General features: G+C 42.4%; 1 protein-coding gene across 1 annotated transcript; it reads right to left on the minus strand.

Moving 5' to 3' along the window:
* Positions 1–211: 211 nt before the first annotated feature.
* LOC310817944 (connector enhancer of kinase suppressor of ras 3-like) lies at positions 212–23,932 on the minus strand. Its single transcript, XM_083688702.1, has 21 exons — positions 23,775–23,932; positions 16,266–16,429; positions 13,337–13,539; positions 12,527–12,614; positions 11,828–11,869; positions 10,810–10,929; positions 10,631–10,690; positions 10,460–10,528; positions 10,064–10,213; positions 8,904–9,016; positions 8,535–8,716; positions 8,237–8,323; positions 7,567–7,878; positions 3,869–4,038; positions 3,497–3,570; positions 2,855–2,926; positions 2,503–2,558; positions 2,295–2,386; positions 1,768–2,008; positions 1,403–1,584; positions 212–1,198 (listed from the first exon to the last, which is right to left on the minus strand). The coding sequence occupies exons 1-21, from the start codon at positions 23,824–23,826 to the stop codon at positions 1,001–1,003; spliced, it is 2,727 nt and encodes a 908-aa protein (XP_083544828.1). The 5' UTR covers positions 23,827–23,932; the 3' UTR covers positions 212–1,000.
* Between the last annotated feature and the right edge of the window lie 1,500 nt (positions 23,933–25,432).

Consider the following 25,432-nt stretch of genomic DNA (forward strand, 5'->3'; position numbering starts at 1 on the left):
TGCATTCATATGCAGTTTCTTTACAATACTCAGCATTTCATGGTCACCACCGCAGATGGCGTGCTTTAATACTCATTTCAGAGTGTGAATGCTACTTTACAGAACAGATCAGAAGGTCTAATGCATGCCATACGTACTCTGTATGACACAACAGGGTCTACCAATAAGTCAATACAGTTGATAGTCTTTGACTGATAAATATTTTGCCCAAATGTTTATTCCCTTTGTTTTGCAATGCATATAATTTGTTGCAAAAATAAAATAACAGTACAAGTTTTACAAAACCATATACATACAATATACAAGGCATTTACAATGGTAAAATGATAAAATACATGCAGTGCCATAACAATCATGGTAAAATAACAGTTCACAGAATTACCTCCTCATGTCCGCTTAAATCAAACCAACAATAGAAATTAGAAGGAACACTGGTCAAATTATCTTGGCCAGTATAGCCTTTTTCTTCTAGTACTAGTCAAAACTCAGTGATGTGATAAATTCAACTTGGTGTGTAGGCTACTTAAAAATGTGTGTACCATTTAAACCAACCCATTTCACAACCCAACTAACAGTGATGAATTAGAGGACCAGAAAATGTGTATAATACCTTGTTAACCCTGTGATTGACCAGATTAATTTCTAACTGAATGTCAGAAATTTAAAATGTTGGGATGATTGAGACCAAAAAGTTTCTTTTCTCCAGAGGAGGCATCTTAACATCACTCCGTGGTGCTTTATTGCACAAGTAGAAAACACTTAAAAACATGTCATAAAATGAAATAAAATGTAAAGAGTACAAAAAGTCCACAGACAACATTCTCCACAAGAAAGCACAGGAATGTCCAAGGGACAATTTCAGGAATATACTAAATAAAATTAGGATGATTAATTAGGATTAATTATTATTAGGATTACTAACAATAGGCTTTTCTCTTTAAATTCTTTCTTCATGTCTAAAGAATCTTCTCTGATGCCTCCCTAAACCACAGGTCTCAGCTCACAGACTGGCTTCAGCGACAGAGGGCACCCTGGGAGCTAGGAGGGGCAGCTCTCTACTGCCTCCTGGTGGACCCTTGCATTGAGTGATCTCCTGCAACAGCAGCATGTTGCCAATCCTCCACTGTCGATAATTGTGTGCAGTGAGTGTGGGGTCTGCCAGTACCTGTTCAATAGCCAACAGGTCTGTTTCTTTTGCCTATAAAAGATGAGGATGTTGTTACTAATTAACTCCTTTCTCCATTTTGACTGTTTCATCTCATATAGTCATTTACTCAATCATTAAATTTAAGAGACAGGTGTGCTCAACTCTAAACAAGAAACAATTGTGAGCATATATAGGGTGCTGCAGCCCAAAATTGTATCAGCGAACACTGAGATCATTATCTAAGAGTTGACTAACCTTTAAAGTGCTGTTAAGGATCCTGATGAGGTGCAGCTTTTCATTGATGTTCTCATTTTTGCAGCGTCTGACGAAGGATGTTCTGAAGTCCTTTTGGGTAGAGGGCTTGAGCTCACCAGTTGGAGACAGTCTCATATTCTTTAGATGGATGTACAGTCTCTCCATCTCGTCAGATGTCCCCTCTAAAGATAACAATAATATCAAGATTGGCATCACAAGATTCATGTTCATTACCACTAGCAAGCGAACATACAGTATACATTCAATGTGTTGACCATTTGGTATCTTTAATGTCATCCACAAGAAGATTTACAGCCAAGGATAGGCTGATGGGTTCTGTATGTGGGAAAGCAAACACAACTCACCCTCTTCTCCACCCTGGGCCTCTACCTCCGGTCCATCCTCCTCCCCACTCACCATGAGCCATGGGAGGTCTGCAGGGTGGAGGGGATCCTGGCCTCCTCCTGGCCACTCTGGAGAGGTGATATTCTCACTCTGACCTGTGGCCAGGGCCTCACAGCTCTCTGTCATGATGCTGGCAGGAACAGGCACAGGGTCAGTGCTGTGGCAGGGGGACGACGTGGAGCAAGGTGGAGGGCCATCTTCCTGGGTACACACAGCACAATGACAACAGAATCACAGATCACAGCATTCACACTTCTGGATGATCATTTCTCACCAACAACAGAGGCTGAGTTTGCTTAGTGTCTAAAGATATAAACTAACAAACACTTACACAACAATTTAAATGCTAATACTTCTATAAAAAAAGCATTGCAGTCTATCATACCCAAGGAAAGCAGATAATGCATACAAAGCAGTATCAATAACGCAGTCTAACGCAGTTAGTCTAACGCAGTCTAACGCAATAACGCAGTCATAGAGCACTCACATATACGTCTGTGGTCATCTGCTCAGAGTAGAGAGGACTGGAGGTCACCATTGTCTCCACCACGTCCTGTTCACTATCCTCACTGTAGCACTCTAGACGGACAGACGCGCGCACGCGCACACACACACACACACACACACACACAATGAAGATAGGTACGATGTCCCATTAGTTTGAAAGACCCATTTAATCCGGAAAAGGTCATTACCACTGTTCCTGACTGACGACTCAGTCTGTGTAGCTCCCGTGAGTTTAGCCAACCATCTTTAATAAGGAAAAGCAACGTTTTAAAAGCAGTAAGATGTTATTAGTCATGCTATACCGAAATATAGAACAACTGAAGAAGAGGCAAATCCGTTGCTCAGGATTGGTAACTGCAATGCCACTTTGATATGGCCTAATGAGCCCAAGGTTGCTAAGATGATACAGGACAACATGTTACATTCAGGCAATGTGAACAGTAAAAAAATCTTCCACATCCTCAACCAGCCTCGGTACGTACACATTACCACCTCTGGCCCCCATGGCTCTCTATTATCTCTTGCCTCTTTCACACTTACTTATTCAGGTCTTTCACACTCTCCGCTGCAAAGTAGAGCGTCACAACCTGTGGGTGGCTGGCCTTCATAGCACTGAAAGAGTCCCAGGCACAACACCATGGCTGTCAGATCAACACACAGCTCATGGAGCATTCACAGACTAGGGCAGTAAAGCAGGAACACACAGCTCTATGATATAGGACACATGTATACTGTAGTTTTGTTTTTTAAAGATACCACAGCGAAACCAAAATGGGGTCAGCAGCAGGCCTGCAGTTATCACATTATGCTCAAATAAAAAGTTACACTGCTAGGGATTAATGGACTATACTAGACAATAAATGTGATAATTCATGGCACTGTTTAAAAAATACTGTAAAAGGACAGTAAGGGAAGTTACTGTACTGAAGACTACTCTCATGTACAACATGAAACAGCAAAAGCCAAACCATTTCCTGTGACCGGTGACGAAGTGTGTGAAAATGAGGGTTTCAGCGGGGCCCATAATCGTGAAAGGGTGACGTGGTCATGAACATGAATATGGAAAAGAGATGTACAGAGAAAACACATGACAGGATCAGTGGTTAGCTCCATACCATGTTCTCGTTCTGACCACCCCACATGGAAACTTAAACTGGATCATTGCCCTGAAAAAAATCTTACTGCTTCTTCTTGCACTCTTTGGCTTGGTCGACCGTGAAGTCCGATAGGTTGATGTATCCCTCTGCTTTCTCAGCCTACAGAAAAAGAAGTGACGGAGAAATAAAAAATAACGTGCCTTATTTATTCTATGCTGACATGACAAGACAAGAGTGAAGAAATGCTAGGTTGAAACATTCTCTGGGAAGAGTACACATTTCAGTTGTATACATTAAATACCACAGAGCCATTTATTAACAATGCTTGAATCTTAAGACCTTATAGCAAACTTACAGAGCCTTTACATTGTAGCATCTTAATCAGCATCCTGTGATGTACAGTACCTAAAATACAATGTCTGCCATCTTTAGTCAGCAACATAACTGACAGACTCACCGTCTGACACGTGTACCAGTACAGAGAGGTCCCCTTCAGAACAAACCAGTACTTTTTCCATTTGATTCCAAGGAAGCCTTTAGACCCCTTCTTCCTGTAGAGCCAGCCCTGGCAGTCCAACGCACCCAGTTCCTTCACAGAGACTTTCCGCCTGCTCATGGCTGCATTAGCTTGGGCACATACAGACCAACAAGACTATATAAGATATAAGAGGTTACATTTACATTTTACATTTATGGCATATAGCAGACGCCTTTATCCAAAGCGACTTACAACAAATACATTTGACTTAGTAAGTGAATTATCGAACCATCAGTCATTGGATGGCACTTCATCATACAGTACAGTCAGACAATGACCCAAAACATACCGCCATAACAGCTGGGGAGTTTTTCACAGTCAAAACATGGAAAGTTCTTGACTGACCAAGTGAATCTTCAGATTTAATTCTAATTGAACATGCATTTCATATCCTGATGATAAGATTTTAGGCAAAAAGACCTCAGAACTGAAGATGCTGCAGTACAGGCCTGGCAGAACATCACCAGAGAAGATACCCAGCGTTTGGTGCAATCAATGGGTCGCACACTTCAGGCAGTTATTGCATGCAAAGGATTGTTGACCAAATTGTCGACCAAATACTATTTTTTTCAAAATACTTTTGAAGCCCTGAAATAGGGCTGCATGTATGTTGTACTTTCTAAATGGTGAACACATTCTGAAAAAAAACAACAACATTGAATTAAAGCTGAGAATCTCTACTTTGATGCCGTAGCCATTATTTGATTTAAAATCCAAACTGTTGGAGTATAGAGCTAAAAGAAGACAACATGATTCCTCTTTCCAATAGATATGGAGGGCACTGTATATCCTAATTAGCCTACTACCTATTCATATATTATGAAATCCGAAGAATTTTTTAAAGCCAAGTCATTAACCAGATCAAATACATTCTCTTCAGTAGATAACCATCATCAAGAGATAATTATATTTAGATGTTTTCTCTATCTTACCTTCAACCCCTGTCCTAAATGTATGGCAGCAGGAGAGCTTGATTCAGAGAGAGGAGAGAGGTACAGGACAAAATCAGTCACACAGCTGTTTCTCAGCAGCATTCTGCCAAGACAGGTCTCACACAGAAAGCTTTCCTGTTAATGGCACATATAGCCCAAACAACATCACAGCCCCACAATGGTGACAGCCCCACCACACACCCAACATAGACACACACACACACACACACACACACACACACACACACACACACACACACACACACACACGCACGCACGCACGCACACACACACGCACACACACACACACACACACTGTTACCACCACTCTCTCACATTGACTAGAACATCCTGTTTCACATGTGACAAGAATAAGAAAATAACATGTGACCAAGTGAGCATTAAATAACCAAAAGTTTAGATTCAATAGATTTCACTCAGCCTGCATGTAGGGGATCAAATAAAGACTTCATCAATTGTTTATCAACCTGCATGCAGGAGATCAAAAGAGACAAGACAACGAGGCAAGAGAAAGGGTAGGAAATATACATTGACTGGGAATGTCAGAGGATCTAACTGCAAGGACTAGAAAGGCATAAACCATGGAGATACAGTATAGAACACTGTTCTATTCTCTAGTCTAAGGCATTTACAAACCCCTTGTTGTAGTTCGTCACACACAGTCACCTAGCCTAGAGGCCAATCACCTTGAACTTGTGATTAAAAACACCATCATACATTCACTTTACAGCAAGTAGGACGACAATGTAGCTAGATTCAATACACGCCTGTGTTCTTACTAATTAAAAACTATTTCCTGTCACGTTGGTTTTACTTCCTCACACCCTTATTGATGTGGTTAGAACGTTAAATCAAAGACATTTTGCTATGACATATCATGTGTTCAAGTGCCCTTATTTATTTTTTATTATCAGTAAATGCTCGAGTGGCTGAACATTTTTCTATCTTGAATTGTTCTCTCAATGTAGTGGTTAAGGAGGTGTACTCTAATTGGCCACTAAGTGTCGCCGTAGAGCTGGAAGATACAGGTATTCATGTACAGTACAAACAATTGGGCCGTAAGAATCAAGCCCAGTGAGTTGTTTATATAACGACTGAGAAACATATAATAGTTCGGCTCAAACACCCGACTTTACTGGTTAGGAAGACAATTATCACATTACATAACACATTTTTTCATCAGGTGCTTTATCTTGGATTTGAACTCCAATTCATAGTTAAATCCCCTTTCAGACACTGGCCGACAGACCTGGGAGGTGGGTTGGTTGGTACTTTATCCAGACTGGTTGTGAAATATCCTAAGTATATCCCCCTGCTCAAACCTGGGGGGATGCCTACGATTTGTATTACAAAACTGGCACTTGTAATAATGGCTGCAAGCACCTGAAATATTACTCACATTGAAAGTGTCCTAAATACTTATTTCTAACATATTTCATTATTGTTACACACCATACCATTGTATAAAAACACGAAAGAGGCCAACAAAGTCAATTGCACCTTTAATAGTATTGACAATGTTTAAAATATCACAGAGGTATCATATTGCAAAGTACTTGGTCTTCATCAAAAAGAATCCTTGATTATAGACAATGTGAAAACGGTTTCATTATCAAACATTTCTGCATAAAACTATTACTATATCCTATCCTGTGGTAAATATCTCAATTTCCAATGGGTTGGAGTGAAGACGCTGATTCAGTCCTTTTCAGACAAGCTTCACAGTTCTTGCATATGTTTATTATGTATGGTTACTGAGTTGCAAAAGGCACTATATTGCAGTATGTTTTTGTCAGCATACTGGCCTTGACATCATGTTATGGTTTCAGAGTAAGTCACACCTGAATCACTTAAGATCTGTTAGTGAGATAAAGTAGTCACACATACATTTTGGAAATGTTACCTGAACTTCACCAAAAAAACATACACACTCACACATGCACATACATACACTGTTGGTAACAGCACCAGATACAGGTCTTTCCTCATACACAGCTTAAAAGGCCACCTCTGGCAGTTTTCTCCAAACTATTGTAACATGAAACAGTATGAAGAAAAGCACACAATGAAAAGTTACTGGCATTACTACCAAAATGAAATACAAAATAAAATGGTCAACAAAGACATGTAATAAAGTTCTTAAAAGGATTTGAACATATTTACAAGGAATCTATCAACACAAACTAAATAACTTAATAATTACACATAGGAAAGTTCACTTACAAAAGCAAGGCAAATGTTTCCTAAACCTGAATTATTGTCCGCCTCTTGTGGAAGAATAGGACGAGAAGAAACAGAAACTCTTTTGTTTTCTATAATACTTAATTCTTGTAATGGAAAAGATCAGATGTTTCTCCAATCCCTCAATGAAGGAGGCTTAACACTGTCAGTACTGTATATATATCAGAATATTGAATCTCAAAATAACATTTGTCACCCAAAGAAATTGAACTGCATTAAAGTTCCAGCCAAATGGTCTACCACTATGTGGTATTGAAATTAAGTAAGGCGTTTCATCAGAGCTTCCAACAGCTGCTTGGAGCTCTAACAGAACAGTCCGGGTGCAGTAGATATCATAACACTGAGTGGAGAGATGCCAGACCACTGTGTGATGGCAAAGTAAAGGCACTGGGACACTGTCCACTAGAGGCACTCGTCAGTGACTCAGCAGCCTGAGACGGGCCAGCCAGCCCCCCAGGAGAGAAGAGGGTTCTGAGGGGCCGTGTTTGGACGAAGCAGCAGCAGCAGCAGTGGTGGCAGGGGCGGGGGACTTTTTGGCCGAGGCCTCCTGATAGGGGATGGTGGCGCTGTTGTGCAGGTCAGCGTTGATGAAGCACTGGCTGCCCCGGATGTGGTCGACACCACGGACCAGCTGACGCTCCCCCATAGGCCTGTAGGGCAGAGGGAAGCATGGGGCCTCCTCTGAGATGGTGTGGATCCGCTCATTACTCAGGTATCTGTGCAGAACGTCCTCTCCTATAGGGAGCACAGACAGGCATCTTAGCAGGCAACATTCCATATACAGAGAGACTAACATCATTGAATGTTCACATGTACAGTGTGTATACATGCAGAACCTTTACTGTTCAAGGTTATCTTAGTCTCAAGACAGAATCATGACAAAAATCAACAGTGGTTTTGCCAGGGCTTACCCCAAAGTTAATGATCAACAAGGTAAAAATTCAAAGCACGCAGTTAGATCCTGCCTCAGTTTGTTCTGTTGCGTTAATGAGCCTGTGAAATGCCCATTCTGATAACATTAGATTCGCCTGGGTAGGTTACAGTGCTGCTTTGTTTTGGCTGTGTTTCATCCAGGCAGGTGTTGCACGCTTACCTTTCCTCCCCTGAGCCCAAGGCCTGGAGGATGAATCAGACAAGCCCAAGCATGTGTCTACAGGCATGGATATGGGCCGAGGTTTACCTGCGAGGGATTCAAATATTCCATAGTTAACTACAACCCATAACAACATCAGTCTCATCAATCTTTTTAATGCAATATAATCTATAAAATATTGATCATATGATGGTGATTAACTGGAGAGGTGGTTTAGAGTGTGTGTGTGTGTGTGTGTGTGTGTGTGTGTGTGTGTGTGTGTGTGTGTGTGTGTGTGTGTGTGTATTAGGGTACTGACCACGTGTGGAGCATGGCCTCATGCGGGCTGGGGCTGGCTGGATGTTGGGTTCTGGGGTGCAGACGGTGATCTTGTTGTCATAGTCTGCGATGGTGAAGCGCCGTCTGCCTTCAAGGTCCAGAAATGAGTTTGGGGACTTTGGTCTCATTTTGACACTTGAACTCACATTCATCTTCCCATCTCTTAGTAGAGAGAGGGAGGAGAGAAGGAAAAGAGAAGTGTTAAAATCATATTAGCAAATCAAGCTCAATATTCAATCGTTGGGCATAAAGCCACACATTTCAACAGAAGTAAGTTTCGTCCTGTAAATAAACACACAGCCTCTATGGGACTATCAAAACCCGGCTTGGTGGCCAGACAGGCACTCACCGTGGGGTATAGGGGACTGCTGGAGGAGGAGGGATATACAGGTCCAGAATGGCCGGTTTCTCCTTCTTCATTGGGATGTCAGAGGCACTTTTAGGAGAGTGGGCCTTCTGACTCTATCACACAAAACAACAACATACTTGTTAGTAATGGTAGAGATCAGTACCATGGTCCTTCGTCTACTGTACATTACATAACTAAACATTGTCAAAATATATAGAAAAATAATGTACTGTAAAACTAGGCAGAAATCTGCGTAACTGCTTAGACCAATAATAAATCAATCAATCAATTATAACTTTCATCATAATCCCACAATAGTACCAGAATGAAACATGGTGCTTTATATCTCATAACAGGAGGCTATTGTGGCCTGGTGTTGTGTGCTGCCTACAGCACAACTTTATAAGGAACTAAGACCTGGCGAGGACAAACACACCATCGGGACTTAGAGCACAACGCCTCTTTTGTTTCCAATGGCTTCCTGAACACTTCAGAGCCTCCTAGCTCTTTCTCAAGACCAATATTTTCCAAAACACTGGGATAAAGTTATTTTTGGATTACTGTTATTGCATAAACAGATCTAAAAGGCTTTTCAGGGCCTACGTATGGAACACCCATTTTTTGTCCCTCACTCTCAAACCCTGTTGAGAACCAATGACCTCTAGAGTGAAGCAGTCAACAGTAAACTGAAGGGTGAGGTGAAGAGTCTAGACAGTCAGGGACTGGCAAGGCCCTTTGACTGGAGACCTCTCTGGAGATTGGAGGGCACAACAACTTAGCCGTCTAGTGACATTTAGGAACTCCACTCTACGCAATCAGTTTAAAACACACATCCTGTACCTGCTCCTAAACAGAGACCCAACACGTATTCTGTGGCATTAGACCCATTGTCAGTAAACATGAGTCACCGTCAAAACATGTTCAACATCAATGAAAGCTAGTACTTGGACTATTCTTTCTATTATTTGTTTTAATGAGGTAAAGAAGGGATCCATTGTTCACCCAGCAACACACCCACTAAAGCAGCCTGGGAGGCTGAGAAACTTGTCCTCTCTTGTCAGACCCCCTCCAAAAACCACAAAAAGCATTTCACGCATCAATGACAGATGAAAATAGATCCTGTATGAGATCAACACTGGGATAAGGGATGCCAGCTCTACCTGTACTAGCGGGGGCCTCCAGCGCATGTTCTTCAGGGGGGCAGGGGTGAAGCTGCAGGACGTGCCAGAGGGTCTCTTTTTCACCACCAACGCCACGCCCTGTGGGTCCGCTTTCAGTTTACCCACCAAGTTCTTCAGCTGCCAGCCAACCTGGACCAACAACAGGATCCCTCTTCAGACAGATCATCACACGCATCATCACCCACCTATCTCAATACCTTCTGCCTGTGACTGCACTAATGGTGCAATGACATTACCTATCATCTGCTTTCTCCATTTACAATACACACACACTCCGTATTTTATGTGTTGGTTCAAGGTTCAACCAAATTCCGTGATAGCTCTCTCTGAGTCAGGTGATGGAAGAGTAAGGAAGGTATTATAGGAGGCACCTACCACTGTCTGCTTGTTAACCTGGATGACCTCATCTCCAGCGTGGATCCTGTGTGTTCTGTCTGCTGGAGACTGAGGAGAGGAAGAGGATGAGTATAGAGAGATGACAGGAGTGGGTTACTGTAACTCTGCTCACTCCAGACTATCTAGGACTCATGCTAGAGGAATACTCACGTTCTCTGTGGTTCCGGTGATGACGTGAAGCCCGTCATAAGTGGATTTGATGTACATCCCCTGAGAGACACATTGGGAAGAATCAAGCTTCATGTCTGATTTACCATACTGTACCATCTATCTCAGTCAAATCATGCTTTCAAGATTTTTTCTCCAAATTCACTTGTAACTCCTCTCACCAGTCCTTCTCCAGCTCTGATGTTGGTGATGTGCACCTCCTCCAGACAGGCCACCTGACACTTCAGAGGGTCAGAGGTCGTCCTCACCGTCTGGTCACATATGCCATTCAGAGACCGCGACTGAAATTCACATACAGTAGAACATATGCTAAGTTACAATGACCTAACACAAATGACTGATAATTAATTGACATTTCTAAATGTCTAACATTCAAGCATGTGTGTCACTCTGCTTTTAGCTCTGTGCTCATTAAAATACATTTGTTTCTTCCACAGAAAATGAAGCTCTGGTGTCTACATCTACTGCATATTCCGTTGGTATGCATTTGTAATAAACCAACAAGAATTGCACCGCAGGCAACAAGAATTGCACCACAAAGTACCACTAATTCTAAGTCATAAATTAGGCAGACGGATAGACCTGATGTCATAGCTTTGTCATTATTAGGTGAGGCTGTAGTTAGGGATTGTCAAAACAAAGGGTTGTTTGTAGTACAAGAGAACTCGATAGGACTCTGAGGCCTGTAAAAGCCAGACACAGCCTTTTATAAGTATTATACAACTTGCCAATAAACATAGGAGGTTGAGGTGATACTATAGGCTGGGCTCTGAGGGAAACTGCTAATCCAAACTTATGTTATCACTTAATTAAGTTTTCAGCTGACTGTGTGAGCGGCCTAAAAATGCAGTGTTATCTAACAGTGGATATGGAAGCAGGGCTTCTGTGGACCATCACAGCACTGAGCTGCATAAACAAACTGCCTTGCACCCAGGGAGAGAGCACATAATGGACCATGGGAGTCTCTACACAGGACAGGAAAGGGAAGTGCATGTTTGTGTATGTGTGTGTGTATGTGTGTGTGTGTGTGTGTGTGTGTGTGTGTGTGTGTGTGTGTGTGTGTGTGTGTGTGTGTGTGTGCACGCACGTGCACAGGTGCGTGCTTAAATGTTTATTATGAATCTCCAGGGATGAACTGAACACCCAAACAAGAGATAAAAAAGGGGAATCTTCACTTACAACTTCCAGTATCTTCTCTTCCATCTCATAAACAGTGCAATCCTGCAGAAGGAAAGAAATATACTTGAGATGCTACCCTCAAACTCTGTCGCTCTGAAGCATAGCAGGAATGATAAACAAGGACAAAACAGCAGTGGCGGACAAATATTTCAGAAATGAAATACCCCTGAGTGAAACCAAATGGGAATGCAAAAGTCCTCCAAGTATACAGGATGATGCGTCTTGTGGGCATTTAAATAACAACTCCTTGTAAATACCGTGACAAGATGATTGCATGACAGGTCTGTGGGATGTCGCTTAACTACAGAGGAGCAGTGAGGTGGAGAGGACACTGCTTCCACTGCTGTCTTAGCTATGTGTTTAGTGGGAGACACCAGAACTGTGCTACTGGGCATGTTTTTATCATTTCACTCCCACATGCTGAGGGGAGGTCTTCAGTGGATACATGTGTGTATAACAATGATGGCCCCGCTCTTATTGTATCAGGAATGTTAGCTCTATGGGGACACACCTTCAGCTCATACTTCCCATTTGAGCTCCACCTCAAGATCAAATGAAACACGGTTTCCAGAACGTTCCTGATAGGTTAGAGAGAACACTTATTGTGTGTCAAACAAACCCACAAAAAGCAATTCCCTCTCAGTAAAGTCATCACTAGTCCTTTGAAAACACATGAAGATGGAGTTGTACAGTACACACCTTCTGGACAGTGGAGGTGAGTTCCAGACACAGCTGAATGATCCTGTTCTTGGTGGCTGTGAAGTCACTGATCCCTGTGAGTGGGGTTCTGTCAGGAGAGAGACCAGAGGAGAGACGAGCTTAGTCACATCCTTAACATACACCAGAGGCAGTTAAACTGCAGCAATACAGCCCACAGCGTAGGCTACGTACTGAGTAGAAGACAAATAATAATGCATAGGTAGATACAATAATTACTGCATGTCAAATACTGAAATAGCAATCAAGATTGGCACTGTAAACAGTTTCCACCTTGCATGGCCCCTAATTAAAGAAAGCCTTGGAACGTCACCATAGAGAATCTCTAAAGATATCCAACACTGTATCCAACCCAGGCTTGGGAGGCAAACAGGTTGAGCTAGCAATGTTCTACAGTAATTACTGTTCCTGATAAGATGAATTTTGTTTTTAATTCTTCACAGACACACCCTCAGATGTCAGAGGTTGTGACAGCAGCTGCTGGGATCTGTCAATGCAAATGTTACACTTTGTACGTTCAGTCCTCTGGAATGCATCTCAAGCTGATACAAGCTCAGGAAATGACACATTGCTTCACTTGGAAAGACTCAACAGAAAAACTTTCTTCAAGTCACGACCCTTACAAGAAGACCTAGGTGTTAACATGGGTCTCACTTAAGAGGACAATTACCTGCATTCCTGTGTGTGTGTGTGTGTGTGTGTGTGTGTGTGTGTGTGTGTGTGTGTGTGTGTATGTGTGTGTGTGTGTGTGTGTGTGTGTGTGTGTGTGTGTGTGTGTGTGTGTAGGCCTACCTGTCGAGCCAGGTTAGGAGACTCTTGGCAGCTCCGATGAGCTCCACCACAGCAGTGAGGAAGTCGTTGGGGGGCTTGTGGGAGTTCTTGCCCTCGTAGGACGGGTTCTTCCTGCGCTCAGACACTGAGTTGTGGAGGTTGTTGGACGCAGCCCTCATACGACCCACGAGGGTCTTCAGGTTGTCTGTCTCCACCCCATAATTCTGACAAACAAAAGGGAATATACTCATCAACACAACATCAAGCGAAAACCCCCCCACATATTTTCAGATATCTTGAGAAATGTAATCATAGTTCATTACCATACCACTCCTATCACAGTCTTAATTGGTACGCTATTATCTATTCAAAACCACAAGAGACCAGCAAACATTACCTTTCCATTATAACCTAATTTGGAGTGACAGGGGATAAGGGACACTGGGGTTATTCTCATGAACCCCCCCAAATGAAAAGTCACCCTGCATTCCAGAAGACCAGTCACCATGGCAGCCTAAGCATGGAACATCATCTGACTACAACAAAAATCCCCACCATGTCAACCTCAATTAACTCCAATGCTGAGTTTATGCTGGGAGTGTGAGTGGAGGGCGATAGATAGGGGGAGTGATGAAGCCTTTCGTAGATAACCTACCTGAAAGACGTTTCATCTAATAGGATATTGATATATCTATACACAGCTCTAGGACTTTTTCCAGTATGATAGCACCTGTCTATCAATGGCCCTGTCCAACAGCAATGGCAGACTGAGGTATCTATCTGGGCTGTTAGGAGAATGGCCTAAATCTAGCTCAGGGGACCAGGGGAGATCGAGATCAGATTGAGATCAAACACTCCTCGTTCTCCTAATCATTAGCATGATCATAGAAGCACACACGCACGCCCCTGGCTAGACAGATGTTCTGCGAGTTTCTGTCCTAAGGCACTGAAGTAGTGGAAACATCCAATGGAATGCCTGCCCAAGCACTGAGGAGAGACAAGGGGGAGAGAGAAAGAAGGAGGAAGAGAGGAGGAGGAAGTGAGGAGGAGAAAGAAAGAGAGGAGGAGAAAGTGTTCTGCTGATGCATACAACTGTTCTGATGAATGGGACACAGTAGGAGAGGGCAGGCAGGGGAATAACGAATCATCTGACACCACCGGACGGAAACGGCAGGAACAATGGAGTAATGGCTTTTCCTGAGCATGTTACAGTATGCGTGTGTGTGTGTGTGTGTGTGTGTGTGTGTGTGTGTGTGTGTGTGTGTGTGTGTGTGTGTGTGTGTGTGTGTGTGTGTGTGTGTGTGTGTGTGTATGTGTGCGTGTGTGTGTCTGTGTATGGGATGGGTGGAGGGTTCTTTGACAGGTGGGAGGGTCACATCTGTTTCCTGCACACCGGAAGATTTCTTCTTTAGACCATTAAATTCTGCCCAGAAAGTCACCCACAACCAACCCCCAACCAACAGTACTCTATATTAGGCAGAACATGTCTATTCCATCTCATTCCGGACATGGTCAAGATCCTAGTTAATTTCCTCTCCACAGAACTCTAACTTTACCTCCTGTGGATCAAAGAAGAACACTATGTGGCCATAAAGTAGGAAAAGGGGGGATCTGAAACTGCAGGAGGTTAAGTGAATGAGGGGGTCATGTTACAAATCTATCTGTTGGTCTCTGAAAAGGGGCTGTAAACTGTAAAAAGATTCTACTGGACTATACACTGTTATCTCACTGTTTTTGTTGTTACAGACACTTATTTGCTTTGTGGACATGTGCATCATAATTGACAGTCACCACCCCCCAGTTCCACTCCCTGTTACTCCCTGTCTTTTGCCCTCTGTCCAAATGTACAGTACGTGCCACTGTTCACGTACTGTTCACACTAGGAAGTACATATCAGGACCCATTCTCCAGCCTGTAGACCCCATTCACTCGGACGTCACAATGGAGTCAAGCACTGATTATGCTTCTCCAATCAAATTTGCCATAGAAAGGCTCTGTATCACACACTAGTCTATGCACAGTGCAGAGAAAGAAACACAAAGCACTAACACACATTGTTTTCATGCTATCCAGATCAGATAGTTTAACCCAGTACAATGTTCTGACATCAGCACATTGTCTAGTGTGAACTGTGACAAAGAGCACTCCTACTACTAGGTCATGTGATATCCATAGAGAGAGAGAGAACATTCTCTCCTCTCTCCGCCATGTTCGCAGTGGGCCTGCTGTCCATAACTCATGTCAGGGCCATGTTGTGTATGGATCTAATGGAGTGCAGAGCCTTCCTGGTGTCAGGGGGCCCTGAGGCCCTGTCCTGAGCTCCCCTCTGAGGCCCCAGGCAGCAGGAGGGCAGGGCAGGGCCAGAGTAAGAGAGAGAGAGAGAGAGAGAGACAGAGAGAGAGAGAGAGAGAGAAAGAGAGAGAGAGAGAGAGAGAGAGAGAGAGAGAGAGAGAGAGAGAGAGAGAGAGAGAGAGAGAGAGAGGCAGCTGACCGGACATTCCTCTCTAATCCCTGTTTCCTGACCAATGCCAGCCTCTCCCATCCAATGGGGCGCTCTGACACGCTCAAGCTGGGCTCACTCGATCGGAATCACTTTTGCCGAGGCACAAGATGTTTTTGTTTATGACTGCTATCTTGTCAGTGAAAATTCAAAACAAGACACTGGCCACCAAGACACTAGCACAGACCAACTCATTACGACTCCACTTCTACTTACCCAGGGTCATTTAAAGTGAGAGTGGCATGAATGTTATCAAACTGGAATGTGGCCCTTTGTTCTATTGCCTGCATAATGTTATGAGTGAGTAAATGACATTGCTACAGGGACATTGGGGTGAAACATCTGTTGATATGTGGTTACTGCGCACACTATGACTGGGTTTGATATAAAAGCATTTTACTCTGATTAGATATGGCCAGGAAGGAGAGGAGGGACCACTAAAGTACGAACCAGAGCACATAGCATGTCCACAGCTTCCAGCACCAGCTCCTGGTGTCCAATCCTGGACACACCCAGCTCCTCCAGGTCCTGGTGGGAGATCTTCAGCAGCTGCTCCCCATCAATCTTCTCCCTCTCAAAGTAGGGGACATACTGCTGAAGGCTATCGTCTAGTCCTGAGAGAAAGAGAGACGGGAGAGAGAGCGGGTGGGAGGAGGGAGGGGAGAGAGAGAGAGAAAGAGCGAGAGAGAGAGAGAGAGAGAGAGAAGAGAGAGAGAGAGAGAGAGAGAGAGAGAGAGAGAGAGAGAGAGAGAGAGAGAGAGAGAGAGAGCGAGAGAGGTTTAATACAAAGAACTCCTTTCAGGCAAGCAGTGAGTCCTGTTATGACACCACACACAAGTGTTGAAGCAAACAAAGTGGTAGTGAGTCAATACAGACTATTTACTCTTCCATACAAGTCCATCACTGGCATTTCTCTGGATAGCACTGTCCAGCAAGAAGTAGAATATCACTGATTTCTGATCACACATCTAAGCCATGCAGAATACCACAGCGCACATAGCAACAGTTATGACCAAGAGCTAATCCATCACATATGTGCTCTCGTCTGCTGAGACCTTCTGCACCAAACTGGATTAGCAACTGGTCCCCAAATGCACATGTTTGTGTAAATAGTGGAGGAAAAAAGCAACTGCCACCGCATGGGGTCATTAAAATCACACAAGACAACCCTAGCTCCTGTTGGCATGGAATGCTGCGGTCGGCGACAGATGGCTCAGAGTTTGTAGAGGAGAGACGCCTCTTAACTAGCCATTAATGTGCTGCCTGCCACCTTTATGTTAGAACAAGCTAATGACTGTTACACAAGGCACTTTGGTTAATCTATTAACAGCCCAAATGCTTACAAATGTTCTAACCTTTCATGGAGATAGAACTGCTCCATACTAGGTGGAACGCTCATTCTAAATGCTAAATAGCAAACTTTGCTGAAACCAAGTGGCCATAGGGTGGAGATGTATAGGGGCTGGGGTAATAGATCTTGATGATCACTTTGTAGTGGCAGCACTGAGTGAGGAGATTCACAGAGGGGGTGGACACTTCAAAACATCCAAGGATGACAGTGAGAAGGAGTACTGAGAGGGTAAGGGGAGCTGTCAGACAATGTCCCTCTAAATGAAGGAACAGCTGCATTCTCACTCTGGTTAACAGGCAAAACAGATATCAGAGGCAGATGATGACAGCAAGGACTTAACAGTATGGCTTGCAATGTGAGGACTGAAACTGAAACTAACTTTTTTTTTTTTCCAAGATTCATTTCAGCAATCAAAAAGTCATCAATGATAATAGTTGACTTTTGTGTTTTTGAAAATGTTTGATTGAGACTTGCACTGGAACTGCATATGTTGTGTTATCATGAATTGCGAAGTGGCATGCAGGATCATATTTCAGACACCTGAGGAGGGTAATAATCTCTCTTAACAGCACAAGAGCCAGCTAATGTCACGCAACAGACAATCACCTGCTAATGATAACATACAACGGGGTAATGTCTCCAACTTTACAGTGCACCCACTCTATCAACCTTGCTCTCTTGAGAAATCAAATGAGTGAATTAATTTACAGTCAAAACATTTTTGTCATTCTTCAACAAGAATTCCCATGTCAACGCCTTCTTTGGGTTTGGCTCTGCCCCTTCTTGGAACTAACTTCAAAGTTCATCTTTGGCAGAGGATAACCATGGTGAAATATCTTTAAACATCCATGTCTTTTTGGCTTTAGGAACTCTGCTCAAAAAGTGGGTGAAATGAAATACATGTTTACAATGCCATCTGGGCTTTAATGACTGTTATACTATGGTTAAATACTGAAGCATCTCCACAGATTAAATATTTACATGGAGTCCTAGAAACTGGGAGTGTTTGTTGCTATCAGTTACCTTTTAAATGCCACCAACAAAGGAAGAAATGGACACAAGTGATGCAGACAGCTGCCATTGCATTATTTAGAAGAGCCAAACCACATAATTACGTAAGATGGACATCCACCATTCAGTTATTGAGGTTGTGATGTAATAGTCTAAAATGTTAATCTTTTGATTAGATGAAAATATTTTTCACGCACTAGCTGTCTTGTTGCTCAATCAATTGGAATATGTACAATAGCATCATTCTTTCCTGTAATGTGCACCATTATCTAATCATATCTCAATGCACAGCAACATTATATCATCAACACATCCTGTCTTGAGAAGCCCTTAACATTACATTTCACACATGAAAACATGCCAGAAAACAACCCATGAAAAGCCTACTAATCTAGACTGTGGACACCGATCGTTCCCCAATCTCCACTCAAATCCAGTGGATAACTAAGCATACAGCAAACTATTACGGGTTTTGTTCCAAAAGAGAGAATAGTGCAAGCCCTTCTTTCAATTATTTGCCTCTCTTTCTCACTTAATTTCTCACAGAGCAGACTTGTATTCACAACTCTGGCCCTCTGCCCTCGCTGCCAACAGACTGACAGTGGGGAAATAATTGTGTACAAAAGGCAGTAGCACGGCACTGTACCTCTCTAAAGCTTTTACATTGACCAACCTTTAAATAACAGCAGAATACTGTTTTGTTTTCAGAGCTCTATTGAGACAATTCCAATATTCATTGGCTCCCAAGTTGAGACAGATAACTATGAGAACTCCCCTCTCAATATGCAGACAAATCATATTATCTGATATTCTCTGACAGATAATGTTTTGAATTCTCATTTTTCATCTCAATGCACTTCTCAAAAAGACTGATGCAATGGAGTCATAAACCATGGGAGGAACTGATTGCCTCTTCTTGTAAAGCATGGACTAGGACATTAACCACCACACTCTTCACCAGATTATGGAGGTTTCTGCAATGGAAAAAGCGGGTTAGTGTGAAATATGTTAAGCGGTCAGTAAACTGAACATAGCAGGGCTGCAATCAAATTCCACTCTCACACACAAAAAAACTACCTGTTAATCATTTGTCAGAAAGATAAAACAGAACCTGTGGTGCTGTATGACATGCACATGAAAGGTTTCTTCCTCAAGTCCACCACTTAATACCTCAAAATTATAAATTGCACCTGTGGTGGTAAACAAGTTGGCAGTTTCCTCCTTAAATTAATGTTGTTTGATAGAATGATTAACTGATCTGAACATTGGATTGGGCCTGCTCATCACACAAAGGCACGTGTTGCGCTGTCTGGGGGTAGACGGGCCATGAATGAGTGGAGTTTGGACCTGCATTCCAGAGCCGGCGTCAACAAAGGGAATGTTTACCTCAGCCCTCACAACAGAGCAAGGGTGGTCAATCGAAAGGAAGAGCATAAGTATTCAGACTATTCATAGCCTCACTCTGTCTCTGCCACTCCTGTCAATCTCTCTCTCACACACACACACACACACACACACACACACACACACACACACACACACACGCGCACACACACACACACGCGCACACACACACACACACACACACACACGTGCACACACACACACACACACACACTCACACACACACACACACACACACACACACACACACACACACACACACACACACACACACACACACACACACACACACACACACACACACACACACACACACACACACACAGGCGATTCATCTGAGTGGGACAGGGAAAAGGAGGAAACACACCCTATCTCAAAACAAACAGTTTCATGAGGAACAAGGATTTCCTTGACCATTCTGTACTATTGTGCTCACATCGCTTTGTGGAATTTCAACAAAATACTGTGTTGTTGCTACATGTGTTGTTGCTGGGCTAAATCCATATATATTAACTGTCATACTTTAGGGACCATTGGTTAGTGTTTTGGGTAGCGTGGTTAAAGGAGTAGGGCTTAAGTCCATTGGAAATCTGCCCATCTGGCCACTGTGGCGAAATTCTGTATGAAATTCCAAACAACAACATCCTCTCTAATAATAATATAACCCCCTGAAAAGGACTTGCAGTGTCCGACATTAGCTGTTGTGTTTCTGCTTGTATGCACGATTCAAAGAGGCAGCCACCAATGACAGAAACACAGAAATCGCTGAGTCCACTCTCCTAGAACACCACTGCCCAGTAACAACATGTTTGTATACAAACCAAATGTCAGGTAGGACACTGCTAAAACAGAAATAGCGTTTGTAAATTAAATATTTCTTTCAAGGGATGTCATTCCCTGATCACTACTGATTACACATAATCATTACAACCGTTAGGAAGCTTTTAGAAAGCTTGAATGTTACACATTACACCTTCAATGCATTGCATTATTGTTCCCATGGAAATACTGATGTAACCTGGATGGAGACAAACGGGGGTAACTTTCCAACGTCGCTATTTTGACTAACTTCTGTATTAAACACAATACTCATGAGTCATGATAATAATCCTGAATAATAGGGATGGAAATTCACAGCCTCTCCTGTCTGTGTTCCCCCAGGAATGACGTAAGAGAAACTGGCGGTCACACACAGGTGACGACGTCGCTCTGAGTCACACCAGGACTCAGGGCGTTATTGTGACATCACACAGCTTATCAGCACCTGCAGGTTTTGATAGCACCATGCCAATAACTAATACAGCACCTGCTAAATGCAGCTCCATATCGCTTGACCTTTTTTCAATTAAAAAAAGTTTTTTGAGCACACTGGCACCCTTGCATGTAAGAGGTAAGTCACCCTGTCTTGTTGAATGGTCAAAGGTTGCCTGTAATAATAAGGAACCGTTTGAAAAGAAACAGGAAGAGAAGGTCGGGAGAGGGAAACGGTTTCCTTCTGTGTAGGACGCACAGGCAGTGAGCTTGGTTTCACTCCTGATAATCTCATCCAATGGTGGGAGTGGGGGCGGGGTGAGAAGCTTATGACTAACAGTGAGGTGTCTCCAAGATGAATGTTTTCCTTCCTCTTATCATGCAAATGAACTGGAAGCTCCTGTCCTGTGGGAAAATATGGATTATGACACTTGAGGGTGTAATGTCATGTAATGTACAAATAAAAAATATGAAGGGGCCTGTCTGATGTTTGTGCCTTGTCTTATGAGACTAATCACTGCTCATTGATAAAAGGTGAATTTAATCTTCTTGCTGTGCATTCCTTGAGATGGGAATTAGTACCTGATAACATTTAAACAGTTTCTTTCTAATCCATTTACCGTATAACGTACCTCAGTCTATAAGATCTAACTACTCAACAGAATGAAGTGTCCCGTGCTCTTTAGAGTCGTGTGTTTAATCGTGACACTTGGTTTAATCTTGATGGTGCATTTAATTTGTATTTACAACCAATCACAATCCTCCTCTGTAATTGCACCTGCCAAAATACCAGGGGAAAGTGTGGACTTGTCTGAACATGTTGTCTCACTAATGCAGTATGTACACAACTTCAGTATGTATGTATTAACTTCTACTGTATCCCTCTGTTCAGGTAATTTTCAGGCGTATAGGCATATTTGTATTCTAAAAGAAAAATCAATTTTAGTTTACAGTTGAAGACATTTCATTAAATGGTGTCACTCTACAGGCATGGTAGAGTATGCCTATGCCAAGTCAAACAGTAGTATTCTAATGTAAAGAGTACTTCTCATGAAAGAATCTAAGGTTGAGTCAGTCCGGTGGTGTAAACATGTAAAGCCTCAGCTGTAGCCGAGGGCTTCACAGAAACTATTGTAAACACTGAGCAGGAATCATGATCTATGTAACCAGTTCACAAGCATGTTTTCCACAGGGATACAAACAGCCCAAAGCCTGATGGTAACATCTGTGGTAAGCTCAGGTCCCTGTTTAATACAGACAAGCATGGTGAGTTTCTGCTGTAACCTATTGACCCCTGCTCACAGCATGTTGCTGACCCTTTGTAGAGAGCTCTTGTTCAGTAGGCCCTTTATTGTCTGGCATTACTGCTTGGCCATCCATTGTCTCTACTTTAAAAGGGATATGTGTGGTCAGTAATAACGGAGCAGTGTCTATGGGGCTGCTGTTAAGCATGGTTAGGCACCTATTGACAGTCGTGAACTGTAAATTTTACCTAGATTGCAGAGAGACTGAAGGCCCATGAACAAACTAGGTATTTTTACATGAAGAATTTAACTTCTATACAGCCCTGTGTACTGTACAAGTGTTTTAGAAAGCAAGTCATGATAATCAACTTTGTATGTTATGCATTAGCTGTTCAGCCAATGTACCCCATCAAGCCAACTCATGTGAGATGTGAATAATTAAAATATTATGTTAAGTGCACGCAAACAAGCATCATATGGCATCCATAACATGGAACAGATTGTGGCTTACAGTTTACAGCTTGGGTCATTTAATTGCGTAAACCTCCTGGACATCCAAAAACAGTTCCCAATTAAATACAGCAGTTGCAACTGAATAAGGACCTCTTCATTGTCATCTCATGGCTGAATGCTAATTCATGGAGCTCCAACGCTCCACTCTTCTTAATGGGATGAACTGTTGTTAGGTCAAGCGTATCATGCTGTTATCACTGATAGCTAAATAATACATGGCATTGAATATGAATGTGGTGTATTTGCATACACAATGGCCACTGCTTGTGTGTGGTAGATCTATCACTGATGCCACCAATGTAAGAGATGCTTAATTCTCTCACAGTAAAATTGACTTAAAAATCATCTATATAACCAATGTGAAATTGAAGGAAAGCATAGAACAGGAGAAGTATTTGGTAAATACAAAACATAGGCCTAGCTGTGGATATAATCAATGATATGGCAATAGTAGTTAACACTAAACGTGTAGAAACTGTTACTACACAAGACAAGAGAGACGTTCCACAGCTCTGTGTTATTTGGAATGAGCAACATTGAGCAGAATTGTTGGATTGGGCATTTAAGGAATGTCTTTTGTAGTAAGTGACATCAGGTTCATTTCTTATCCATGGTCATGGTTATTTGGGTGCACTATTCAATAGGGCCAAGTAAAGTAATGGAATATGCTATGGAGTGTGCTGGTTTACTAGATAAGGTCTTCCTACCTGTGAAATCATAGCCCACTGTACATCAACTGCTTGAGTACGCATTGTGTCTCAATACCGACCAATTCAGCAACTTTGCTGTTGTCTACTGCGCAACTAAGCATAGGCACAATCAATTTCCTATCATTACATTTGCTTAAAACCTCTCATAGACAGCAGGATACATTACCTAGTTGTAATTACTGAACAAAACATCAGCATACTGGCTAGATCGACAACTTCAAAGTCAATTGAATGGAACTTTTGTTGCAAATTGTTCAATTTCAATTTCACTAATTCAATTTCACTAATTTAAAATTCCCCTTTATCAATAAGGGAAAGCATATATATTCTTCCAAAAATGTCATGCGGGCAAGTGTTGATTAAAACAAACAAATACACTATAATAAATAATCAGATAAAAACAAAAAATCAAGTTGATAGCGCTCCTGATGATGAACAATTTACTAGACATGGGATTGATCAACTTTATTCCTACCTCTCATCCAATCGACAACCTGTTTAGGTGACCACTTCGTTATCGGATCCATTTCTTGAAATGTCTTCTATTAAATCGAACCGTTTCTTTATTTTTCTTTCAGGGATTGCCGTTATGAAAACTCAATAAATCCTCATAGTAATACACATGTAACTACGACCACTGTTACATGCAAATAGTTCTGTACGTCTCTCCCGCTACCGCCTCCGACTCAGAATGGTCGCATGGGTGAAAACAACAAGTTGACAGTACAGCAGAGCAAACATGAGCAAAGTAGGGGGCGGGAGGATCAGATTACAGTTACAGACAGGTCATCAACCCCACTGAACTGAAACCGTTAGAGGTTCATCGATTTTGCTGCATTGAATCAGAAACGATAATAACTTTGCAAAGTTAATGGATAGAGAGAATTAATTCATACACGCAATTTAAGTTTACAATAGATATACATTCCATGATGAGTTTAATCATCAGTTATAAACTGTTTAAATATGCACAACATGTTAATCAACTAGTATGTGCAATAAGAGACAAATACAAAACTATTCTGGTCTAATTGGGAAATTCCCAATGTTTACCAATGTGTCCTTAGATTTCTCACACAACTTTCACAAGACATGTTCACACAGTTTGATCTGTTTGCCCCTTCTAATTAGACCTCTCATCTTTTCAGAGACTCCAACTATTTCTATTCATGTGTTGGGTGTTGCCTATTTTGACTTTAAAGGTCCCCAAAAGTTTCCCATGGGAAGGTTGCAGAGAGGCAACAGCAGTGTGAGAGCAGTGGTTCTATTGCCACCCAATAAATAAAGGAACAGGGATTATAGTTGAGTGGGTTAAGCAAGGAATGATGTCCTAACAGAGAGTGCCATATGTATATGTAGAGAATGGATACACATATCTTAGAACTGTAGCCACAAGTTCTGTAACAAAAAAGGTGAAATACAAAAAATACAACTACAAAATTCCTCTTGATCTAGCGTCATCATGAGGGTGTAACTAGAGAGAAAACCTCTTCAATTTGAAATTGTGTAATGGAATGGTTCAGCAAGGATTAAGAAGCAGCTACAAAAACCAATACCTTTTTTGTGGTTGGCTGTCATCTTTCATAAATATAGGTTTAACATAGGAACAGATTTATTTAAAATATCTATATCTATACGGTATATAGATAGATAGATAGATAGATATAGATATAGATATAGATATAGATATAGATAGATAGATATATGTCAGGCGAGCTTTGCCACCACCTCCTGAAAATATCTGCATTTTACGGCAGGGTTATACAAAAACTTCTTGTCATGTTTGCACATTTGTTACTGATGGGGGTCGCAGTGCGGTCCCTAGGTGTCTCCCTCCAGCCGTTCTCCATCTTGGACCCGGGTCTCATCACTGCCTTCCGTCGCCTCCACCCTGAGGCGCCACGGTGAAACGGCAAGTGCTGTTCGTCGGGGGGGGGGGGGCATTGGCCGAACTCCCCAGTGAGGTTCCTAGGTTTCTCCCTCCGGTTGTGTACTGTGCCACCTCATCAAGAACCTGCACCTGTGTGTATTTGTCACTGATTTGTCACCTTGAGCGTGTTTGTATCCTGTTTTGTCTGCACTTCTTTAAGTAAAAATCCTTTCGTTTGGTACCGATACCTACTCGTCTGCCTC

The sequence above is a fragment of the Argentina silus genome (assembly GCF_951799395.1).
Source record: "Argentina silus genome assembly, chromosome: 17".
NCBI classification, from domain to species: Eukaryota; Metazoa; Chordata; class Actinopteri; order Argentiniformes; family Argentinidae; genus Argentina; species Argentina silus.